Source organism: Pezoporus flaviventris, unplaced genomic scaffold, assembly GCF_033815535.1.
Source record: "Pezoporus flaviventris isolate CSIRO_AGI_PZ_B2104156 unplaced genomic scaffold, CSIRO_AGI_Pfla_v1 ptg000081l, whole genome shotgun sequence".
NCBI lineage: Eukaryota > Metazoa > Chordata > Aves > Psittaciformes > Psittacidae > Pezoporus > Pezoporus flaviventris.
In genome coordinates, this window is record NW_026892629.1 from 4,493,077 (window position 1) to 4,504,269 (window position 11,193).

At 38.6% G+C, this 11,193-nt stretch overlaps 1 protein-coding gene across 10 annotated transcripts in view; it reads left to right on the forward strand.

The window, feature by feature from the left end:
* PTPRK (protein tyrosine phosphatase receptor type K) overlaps positions 1-8,960 on the forward strand; it is a 400,889-nt gene extending 391,929 nt beyond the window's left edge. For all 10 annotated transcript variants that reach the window (XM_061474956.1, XM_061474957.1, XM_061474958.1 and 7 more), the window contains 5 exons: positions 1,358-1,489; positions 1,711-1,836; positions 3,812-3,975; positions 5,161-5,296; positions 7,694-8,960. In XM_061474956.1, the coding sequence (XP_061330940.1) occupies positions 1,358-1,489; positions 1,711-1,836; positions 3,812-3,975; positions 5,161-5,296; positions 7,694-7,747 (612 nt within the window). In that variant the 3' untranslated portion in view covers positions 7,748-8,960. The remainder of the gene's footprint in view (positions 1-1,357; positions 1,490-1,710; positions 1,837-3,811; positions 3,976-5,160; positions 5,297-7,693) is intronic.
* Positions 8,961-11,193: the final 2,233 nt, after the last annotated feature.

Consider the following 11,193-nt stretch of genomic DNA (forward strand, 5'->3'; position numbering starts at 1 on the left):
ACCTTAAACAGGGGAAGTTTAGATTGGATAAAAGGAGGAAGTTCTTTTCTGTGGGGGTCGTGAGGCACTGGAATGGGTTGCCCAAGGAAGTTGTGAATGCTCTGTCCCTGGTGGTGTTCAAGGCCATGTTGGACAGAGCCTTGGGTAACCTGGTTTAGTGTGAGGTGTCCCTGCCCTTGTCAGGGGGGTTGGAACTAGATGATCTTAAGGTCCTTTCCAACCCCAACTCTTCTGTGATTCGAAGAAATTACTTTGTTATCCTTACAATTTAGAGCAAATAGAAGAGTGAAAAGAATTGTAGTTATTTTCTTCTGGGCCTCATGCTACGCTCTTTTAGGAAGTCTCAGTACTTTGTACATGAAGATCTCTCACATCAATTTTCAAACAAGCAAGTTTACATATGGTTTAGTTGCATTGTCAGGTCTTTCTCCTAGGTTAATTTAGTCTATTCAATTCAATCAAAAACCAGCCAAACTGCTTTTGATACTAGCATGGGTGCTAAACACAGGGATCTCTGCATCGCATACAGCAGTCCCAGCACTTCATCTTCAAACCAGTGACTTAGGGTCCCATCTGCCTACAAGAATATTCACCATCTTATTCTGTTTCTGATTAACCTGCTGGTGCTTCCTTGCCAGTTCATCTATGTATTCCTTTACTGCAAAACTCTTCCGTGCCTAGTTGAAAATTGCCTGCAAAAAACTGTTCTCTACTCTTCTGCTTGCTGCTCGTAATATGTGTGCTCCAGGGAATTAGCCCTTCTGCTCAGCTATTGCAAGGCTGGAAATCCTTATTTGCAGTTGTGCATAATGCAACATACAGAGAATAAAATCTGCTGTCGTGAAAGGAAATAGTATTTTGCTGTTTACCTTATGTTTTCTGATGCAAATGGGCCCCAGTAATCATGAAGGTTAGACTTTGTGGCTGTGGTGCCGAAACAGAATTTGGGATTGAGCTTAGTACCCGGTTTAGTCACAGACCTCATGTGTAACCTGCTGTGAATGGGGTGACCTGAGACCTCTGTGCCCATCTTTGTAACACAGGGAGAAGGTTTCCTGCTCAGTTTCCTAGTCACAGTGCCTGGAGCAGAGTTGCCTGAGCCTCAGCTCAGCAGAGCCCTGAAGAACATCTTCAGTGCCCATGCATATATGAACAAAAAAGAAGGCAGACCTAAACAGAGTAACCTCTTTCTTCTTACTGGATACAGTAATGTATTTTTAACAGCTTTGGTGAAGGCTGGTGTAATTGATGTTGCATCTTTGTTCTATTTATATGTGTTTTTTTTTGTTCCAGTGTTAGAGTAGAAGTAATTAAGTACTTCCTCTACCAGTGCTAATAAAATTGTTTGCCTTTACAGAGCTACAGGCAGCCAGCAGCTTTTATTGTCACACAACATCCTCTACCAAACACTGTGAAAGATTTCTGGAGATTAGTGTATGACTACGGCTGTACGTCTCTCGTGATGTTAAATGAAGTCGACTTAGCACAGGTTAGTTTGGGACTCAAGTTTTCCATGTACCATTGCATGCTTTAATCACTCTGGATCCACTACATGATCAAAATGCAGAGCAGTGCAGTGACTTTACAGTTATTCTTTGCTCTAAGGCAACTAATTAACACTAGTTGCTCAGTAAAGGTTAGATGAGATGTCTGCAGTGGAATAAGGCAGCGCTCAAGTTGTAACTTACCTTTTAATTATGCCTGGTACAGGGCTGCCCACAGTACTGGCCCGAGGAAGGGATACTGCGGTACGGTCCCATCCAAGTGGAATGCATGTCATGTTCAATGGACTGTGACGTCATAAGCCGAATTTTCAGGATATGCAATCTAACAAGAGTAAGCATTATCATACCAATATATAATGGAAAAAAATATATTTTTTAGCTCTGTCTAGGCTGTTGTGGTTTTTAATTTTGAATATAGTAAAATACTCATGTTCTTGAAGCCCAAGCTCATTACCCCAAAGAGTCAGTCAAACATCTTAGATATCAAAAGTATTAGTATCTAAGAAATAGAACTATCCCTGTAATGAACATGTAGTGACAGGCATACGCAGCTTCTGTAAGAGGTTTTCTATGCAGAATCAGGGACGGGAGGGCTGAGGCTGGTTATGCAACCAGTACCTTCTCAGCCTCAGATGTGAGAACCACATCATAAAAGGAGGATTGTGGCACGCTGCGAAGCGGGGTGTGAAAAAACTCTGAAAGCTCCTGCCTCTCAGGGGTTCTGCACCACTGTGCCTTGACCTACACCTATCATCTCTTTCTCAACTTTACTCACAGTGCCAGTCCTAGATTCCTGTAGCTCTTTCACACTTTGCACCATCTTGGTTTTTTTGCTGTCACTTAGTGTTTCACACTATCGCAGTATCTTCTCAAACCTTGTTTGCTACACAGCATCATCTCCTTTAGCTCACCACGATAAATCACTTATGTTGCCTACACAAAAAGAATTACAGATGCTTGTGCTACCTTTTTATGCATAGTTAACCAGCAATCCCTATTTTACTTACCAAAACTACTTTGAATCATCCCGTATTGAAGTTACCCACCACCAATTGCTACCTGGAGTATACATTTAACTTTTATTAGTGTTGAAGAATAGCTATGGAGAAAACTGATGTGTATAAAAAGCACAGGGTTTTTTTTTCTTTTGGTCAAATTTTCATTTTTCAAGGTACAGAGATCAGTTTTTGTGTGGCCAATGTTTTAGCCAAAATTATTTTGCTTATATTCAGAGCTAAGAAAAACGGTTTTGGCTCTTCATACCTTGTTTGGAAATTACAGGAAACTACAGTGTAGGCACACTGGCAAATATTACTCCACAGCTTTTTTTTTTTTTTTTGTAATATTTTGAAACTTCCTCTTTGGGTTTTTGTTTTTTTTTTTTGGTGTGGGTGGGTTTTTTTGGGGGGGGCGGGGGAGAGGGGAGTGCCAATTTTTATTTTCAGTTTTTCCATTTCTTCTTTTTACCATGTTTTGATTTTCTACTCCTCTACTTCTCTTTGTCTTACATGCCTTTTCACCTCCATGTCTTCCTTCTGAATATCTCTCTGCTCTGTTCTTCTTTTCTAAAATCCATATTCCTATTCCTCTTTGTCTTCTTCAGCTCCAAGCAACTGAATAGACTATTTATTGTTCCAATTATTGAGGCCTTCTTGTGACAGAGTAATTCTATTCAAAGCTCCCCCTGTGTAGCATCTAGCACATGGAAGGCTCAGAGACTGGCAGCAATCAGAGACTGGAAGCTCAGAGACTGGCAGACTATCATAGTCTGGCAAAAAAAGGGAAGATTTCAAGGAAAAGAGTCATATTTGTTCACCAGTATTACTTGTTGTTTATTTAGAATGGGGTCAGCTCATGCATAAGAACCAAAAGGTATATCTGTTAATTTTTGTAGGTCTAGGAATTTAACAGTGATGTTTTTAATTGACTATTGATGTTAAGGATAAAACCCCTTGACACTTAGAATCTAGGGAATGTTTTCCATTTAGAATAAGGATAGATTATAATAGCAATTGATAAACTGTGATGTTGCTTTCAGTCTAGTTTCTTTTTTTCCTTTTTTGACATCTTGCTTGAGCTCAAGTGATACAAATTAATAGAGACCCTACCGTGCAATTTACATACATGTTGGAATCTGTCCTTAATTGTTGTGATTTAAGTCAGTAAAGCGCTCGCTCACTCACACACACATATATATGCACACAATAGTAATAACGCTTAGGTTTCATGTCAGGTTTATATTTTGTTTTTTTAAACCAAGATGTCAAGATGCCATATTGACCTAAAGCTCTTTGGTTTCCCTTCAGCCACAAGAGGGCTATCTGATGGTGCAGCAATTCCAGTATTTGGGGTGGGCTTCTCACAGAGATGTGCCAGCTTCCAAGAGATCATTCTTAAAGTTAATTCTCCAGGTTGAAAAATGGCAAGAGGAATGTGAAGAAGGGGAAGGCCGGACCATCATTCATTGCCTGTGAGTAACTGGGACAAAGTCAAATTGCTCTTCAAATAAATGCTTCTAAATTAGCTCAAGTGGTGTTGTTATGGTTACATTCTTTTGCACATGCCCTTGTTTCTTTTATTAAAAAAAAAAAAAAGAAAGGTGCTACTGTAGGCTGGCTTTTGGTCAACTTTCAGGGTTTAAGCTACCATGGGAATGAGTATTTTGGACATAATGCTGCAATGATACTGTGTATTGTCTCCTTCTGTACATGCTGGAATGTTTTCCATGTACAAAATGTGTACAGATCAGTTTCTTCTGTACAGTTTCAGTAAGGAAGTCGTTTATTCTAAGTGCCAAATAGTTATTTTGTGTGTATCTCTTGCATATTGTGTATTGATTTTTTTCTGGAAGGCATACTATATTTTGAGGGTTTTAGTCTGAAAACTATGGATGTACAAAATCAGAGAAAGGTTTTATAGCACAGTATATGATCCTAAAACTACTGCTGGGAAATGACTGCTGGCTGTTTATCTGAGTCTGATACTTAAATGGCAGCTGGTTTGGGAGTTTTGAAAAGGTGGCATCTCTTTTCTCCCTAAGCAGAGAATGACCAATATCTCTCCTACCTTACTTAAATAGAGAGCTTAAAACTTAGAATTCTCCTTCCTTTGTTGAAAAGGCTCAGAATTAACTTGTGTCCCCTTTCTGCCCACCTCTCCTAATTATCTGCAGAACCTTTTGTCTAATTTAAACTTAACAAGAAGAAATACCTACCTTAATTTCTTGAAATTCCGATTAAAATAGTTCAGAAGTATCCCCAAAGGTCAAGAAGATATCAAATCAGTGATGCCTTTGCATTACCCTGGCTAGATAATCCTCATACCATATGATAATTTAAATGAGATTTAAGTGGAAAATGTACTTGCCATTGAACTTGGGTTTTGATTTCTAATGTCTATGCAAATTTGGCTATAGCATAGCTGGGCAGCATGGTGGGCTGTAAGGGCAGAATTAAACTAAAGTAATTGAGAGGAAGGTCAGAGGCAGCAAAAGTTTCAGACCAAACCCACTGGAGCTGCAAGGAGATTGCTATAGCCCAGTCTCCCTGTGGGACTCACAAGTCGCTCATGCTTACAGAGCAAAAGAACAGAAGTGCATTTTGGATGCTCTCTTGCACCATAGTGACATTTAACCACCTCTTTTCCTTGTATACAGAAACGGTGGTGGCCGGAGCGGGATGTTCTGTGCCATCGGCATTGTGGTTGAGATGGTAAAAAGGCAGAATGTGGTGGACGTTTTCCATGCCGTGAAGACTTTACGGAATAGTAAGCCCAACATGGTAGAAACTCCGGTAAGCACCAGCCCATCAGGGTTACTGCAAACAGCTGGGAGCCAGAGGCTCTCTTGTTGTGTGAGCTGTGTTCTCAGTCCTGCACCCACAAAACCCAAGCAAACCTGTTTGTACCACAACAAGAAAGCGACATTTATTGAGTGTACACAAGAGAGTATCATGAGAGGCCAGGCTAAGCATTTTACTCCTTTTGTAATGGTACCATGCTTTTCACTGAAAACATTCTGAGTTAACAGAATGCACGTTAATCTCCCAAAATAACCTAATCTATTTGAAGAGAACTTGCAGTGGGTTGTGTTCACACAAAGCATCTTGAAATTTCACACAGCGCGGCATTTCTTCTTGGTACAAATGAGCTGTAAAGTCTAGATTAGTAGTTAGAGATATTAATATTTTGCTTTTTAATAACAACTGCTGCTTTGGAAGCTGTATTGAATAATGATAATGTTTGTTAGTCAGATCTGTAGTAGTTAAAATGATACCTCAGAACTTTAAAATCAAAGAGTTGGATCTAGTATGTTGCAAATGAATATATAGAATCATAGAATCATTTAGGTTGGAAAAGACTGTTAAGATTATTGAGTCCAATAGTTAACCTAAAAAATAAACAGTATAAACAGTAAACTAATATAAACAGTATAAGCCTGAATTAGCAAAACCACAAGATTAAATATTTATGTGCACTGCCAGAACTCAAAATAACCTTCACTCTTCTGGTCAGTCTTTATGCATATAGTATGAATGCATATCTACCCAAGTGATCAATCCTTCAGTCACAAAAACTGAACTTTTTGGAAACTCCTTAAAAAATTTCTTCCAAATGGATTTTTTTCCTTCCTGCAGTTGTATGTGAAAGCAGGTTAGTGTTTGGGAGATTCTGCCATTTGCCTCTCACACTGCTAGCAGCCAGTGTCATTTTTCAGCCATATGGCTGCCTACAGCATAAAAATCAGGGATGCCAATTGAAATTAAAAACATTTTGCAGTTTATGCATAGTGAAATTTGCTTCTGACCTTGTGAACTTGCATATTGAGGAAAATGGCGGTAGCTGCGTCTTCCCATATTGCCCTTTTTTCCAGGTGTTATTGTTTGCTTAGTAGTTTCTGTGGCATGATTTGCTTAATTATTGTGCATTGCTTCCAACCCTTGCCACCACCACCAAATTAAGAAGATGGTTAAAATGTGAAGAGATAGAGCATCCTGTAGCAGCAGTGACATTGGTCTAGGTATTGCCGGGTTTGCCGCAAATGCCTTGCAGTGTGCTGTACCATAGACGTCTGAGACACAACATAGTGAATTGCTGCCTGAATTTGAGTTCACTGCTGTGAGGAAAACAGGTCAGATCAATGGAAAATTACTTGTGTCACCGTAAACGGAGGCCAGGGTAGATTGTGTGTGTTTCTTATAAATGGTCTGTAAACTTGTATTTCTTTTCAAAATAGTCCTGAATTGCACTGTAGCTTTAGTGTGCAGTTACTGAATTTCCATAGTTACGTGTTTCTGTAGTGTGGGTTTTTACCCAGTACTCTTGAAGAGCGGCAGCTGTTGAGTTGTTAGTTAGAAAACAAACCAGGAAAGCCAATATATAACACTATCATGTGCCCTACATTCAGCAACATGATCAGATAACAAAAACGAGCAGAACAATAAAGCCTTTAAGATATCCTCACCACTTCCTGCAAATGCATCGTGCTAGCTTCCTTTGCAAGCAAAAATAAATCACAAAAGCAGATTTGCTTTGTTAGGTCACAAGGACAATAGAGATTTTATTAATTTCCCTTGGTTTCAATTCTTCAGGCCCTCTCTTCTTGCCTTGCTCCTCCCCCTCCCCCAGTGTCAGCTCTGAACAGCGGCTTTGTTAAGGAGAAATACTAACCATAATGAAATTCTGAGCTTTAACTTCTCTTTTGAACGTGTATCTGACATCGTCATGACTCTATGAACAGGGTGTGGGCCCCAAACAGCTCTGCATCACAGCTCAGTATTCCCCAGCCATTTGCTGGCTGTGTAAGCAGCAGGCACTAGTTAACTGCTCAGTATCAGCTAACTTAGGTATAACTGATATGTCAGAGTCAAGGTGCTTTTACTGCAAGAATGCTCTGACTGACAGGAGAACTTTTCATGTTTGATAAACTAGTTCAGAAGCTTTAAAAATCAGAGAAGCAAATGACTGCATTTCATGGTCAGGTTTTTTCCAGCTCGTTGGTTAGGGTGAGAATTTAAGTTGGAGCTGGTAATATACTTCACTTGTGTAGCAGGGGAAAAAAAAACCAGCACGCATGTCAGGCTTCAAGTTAAAATTGCATAGTAGTTAGCAAAGACTATTGTTGGTAGACATTCCTGCTAAAACTTTAGAATTTTAATTTCTTTTTTTTGTTGTTCTCTTTCCACTTAAAGGAGCAGTATCGCTTCTGCTACGATGTTGCACTGGAGTACCTGGAATCGTCATAGTCAGAATGGATGTGACAAAGTTCACCAAATACATGAATCTCATTAAGCTGTTTTGACAACAGTTCTTGATCCTGTGAAGAAAGATTTGGGGGCAAGGGGGGAGGGATTTTAAATTTTAAATGCAAAGTATTTTTCTTATGAAGTTGTGTATCTTAATAAAAGAACTCAATCTGTTTCTATGCTTGTATACAGTATCAACATTTAGTGCCACATAAATACTATTTAATGAAAACCAGAGTCAGAAGAGATTTGCCCAAATTAGGACTTTCAGTGTTTGTATATGCAGCCGTCTCTCAATTACAGTAGAGCGAACATCTGTTGCATGTATCAATATTTCCTATATAGTATTAATTTTTCTTTTTTTTTTCTTTTGATACAATGTTAAAGTACAATAAGTGCAAATTGATAGTAAGGTTCATTCTTTATACGTTTCAAGTGTTGCATATATATTATATATAGTAAAAAAAAAAACTGGCTTATTTTGTTTTAATGTGCAATGATGGCTGGATCACATAAAGATCTTTATAAAGAAACTTAAACATAAGCCAAAGACTCAAGTGTAAATATGTCTATATGGAGAAAGCACATGTATTTATTGTTTACTTGCATTCCTTTTTTGATGGCTGGAAAAAGAAGAATCATTTTTCTTGAAGAAAGCTTTTTTTGCTGAAATCAAGTGTAAACAATTTTTGTAGTTTATTTTTTGTATGTTTTAGTGTAAGTAGAAGACATACTTTTTATGCATAGACAAAGAAATATTGGTAGAGTGGTTTTGTTGTGTACATGCTTGTGATCCGAATCCATGTAAACAACTTGGTTATAGAAGGTCTTTAATTACAGGACCAAAATCAAAACATTTTCCTGAAAATGTATAGTTTTTCACAGTTGCATTAGTGAAGTACTGATCAGAAAACTACGTAAGGAAGGGCACACATCAAAATGGACTCGCCTGTGACTTGCACAATATTGGAGGAAATTTTTAAGCACCATTAGAACTGTAAATGAACCAATTGTTTAAAAAAAATATTGAAGCAGAGGTCAGCAGGAGAACTGCAAGACAGATAGATGGCTCTACATATGCCCTTCAGGGTAAGAAAGTATTTGTTCAGCAAATTGTAAAATTCAGCAATGTTTAATTTGATGTTTACAAATGTGTAAGCTTTGCTTCCAAGAAAGCAAAATTTGAATAAACCAATGCCAGATTCTGATTATAGTGGTTGTATACAAAAATATGACTGTGCTTTCACCTAGCTTGTATCCATTTGTTCACAAGGTTTCCTATATTTTACCAGCTAAGATCATTCCAGTCTCTTGTTGTCTTTTTTAGAACTGACAGTAAAATAATATGGTGCTTTGAAATATTCTGTAAAGTTAGAGTGAATTAAACTTTTATTTAAAGATTATTTTTTTTCCTATTTTGATACCCTCTCACTTACTGTCTTTGTTAAGGAATCATTCTTGTCTTGGAAGACCGATATATTTGGATGAGGAAAACCTCAAAAGGAAATATTATTTTTCACCCCAGTGTTTCAGAGAGTATTTGAGATGACTCTGTGTCATCTCTATGCCCTAAGGTTCTTCCTTTATTTCAGACACACTACAAATGGCAACAAAATGTTTAGAGAAATTTGGATTTCTTTTCAGTGCTTCCATCTGTATTGCATAGCTCCACCTCTTCCAGATATATAAAAAAAAGTCTTTTGTTGCCCGTTGTTAGTTCCTACATATGAATAGCAAGGTAAAGAGATCAAGTTTGAAGACATTCACTGGGTCAGTACTGCAACATTCTCAGCTTTCTCTGTGAAGCCATGGCATTCAGCTGCTTTCTTTAGCAGCATAAAACGAAGACTGGACCAATTCAAGCCATAAATACAGAGAGAGCAAATGGGCATCAAGTCAGAATGCAAAGAAGAGGCACGAAAAACTTCATTCTTGGAGGAGCGTGAGATGATTCAAATTTGAAATGAGTGAAGTTGAAACTGGTCTAATGTCACATCAAGAAAGGAACCAAAGAAGTGTACAAGGTCCCCAGAACATAGTCACTCTGTGTCAGAAGGTATTCGTTGTTCTCAAACTGAGATGACTCCAGTGTCCTAGTGTCCATACTTGCTAGCAGAAGGAGTTCTGAGTGTCACTTTGATGGCTTTGGTTCATTTTCTATAGAACAGTAGTCAAAGAGGTAGTTTAGGGATGTGCTCAAACTATGAATTTTCTCTAAATAACCAGATCCTAGGATCCAGCACTGAAGGACCATGTCAGGCAATGAGTACCTAAAATCCTTGGAAGTGTGTAAAGTAGTGTCATGTAGATTTAAGTTTGCAAAGACAAGAGCTAATAAACCTCAGCAGCCTGTATTGGAGAGAGGCTTTGCTCTTTGGTTTGTATGTTTTAGCACTCTGAATCTGCCATAGTGACCCAGCTCCAGCAGAAAGAGGTGTGAAGAGAGCCAGATCAGACACCAGGTGGTTGACAAGATCCTGGAATTTACATTTCCTGTTTCCTGGGTAAATGCTGCCATCAGGAAGCAACAGTTTTGAGGGAGGCTTTGCCTTCCTGGAAACTAGTCACAGGCATGAGTTTGAAGCTTGAAACTTAACATCCTCAGTATGTGCAAGCAGATACTGGGATTTATTTCATTCAAGAAGTCACTCTGATAAGAGGATTATGTATTTTATGGTACATTCTTGCCTTGCCCAAAGTACTACATTAAGAGGCACAATATTCCTTAGAGAAATATGAAAACAAAAGCTACTGCAGGAGCGTGCTCTTTCAAAAGGGATAACAACTCCAAAATCAAAGGTCTAAAGCAGCAAAGTGAGGCAGCAATGGCAGTAGGTAAGTGCTATGTCATTGAGCCTCCAAAGTTAATCGATATGTTAAAGGACAAGGAAGGGGCAGCCTGAGAAAAAATGTTGCAGAATCATTGCACGGCCAGGCCACCTGGGCTGACAAATGACTGTATAAAGGGCCTCTTTTAAGCTTCATTCTGCTTCTGTGTCAGAAGAAACCCTGAGATCGTGAAATAAATGTAAAAGCTGCTTTTGTAGTGCACTGCTCTGTACTGAAAAGTAACTCATTTTCTGCTGTACTTTCCTCTGCGGTGTTGAGGTCTGAATTGAGTTTAAGTGATCCTAATCTCACAAAAGAACCTTTGTGGCGGTTTATTGCTAGTGTTCTTCTTTTGTTAAACAATCAAAGGTCTTGTAACCTCTGCAGATCCAAAACAGTCAAGGGTATCTGTGAATATTTACATAAGTCTTTACCTTCTGGGGTTGAATAATCTGCTAGAAACAGATTGTGTGTACTGAGGATGAGACTCAGAATATTCAGAGGCTTAGTCCCATAAATTTCCCTTCAACTTTATGCAGCAGAACCTTGCCTTTATTAATTTTTTAACTAGAGGCTTTGAGCAAAATTTGAGATGCTGATAATATAGAAGTGTTTCT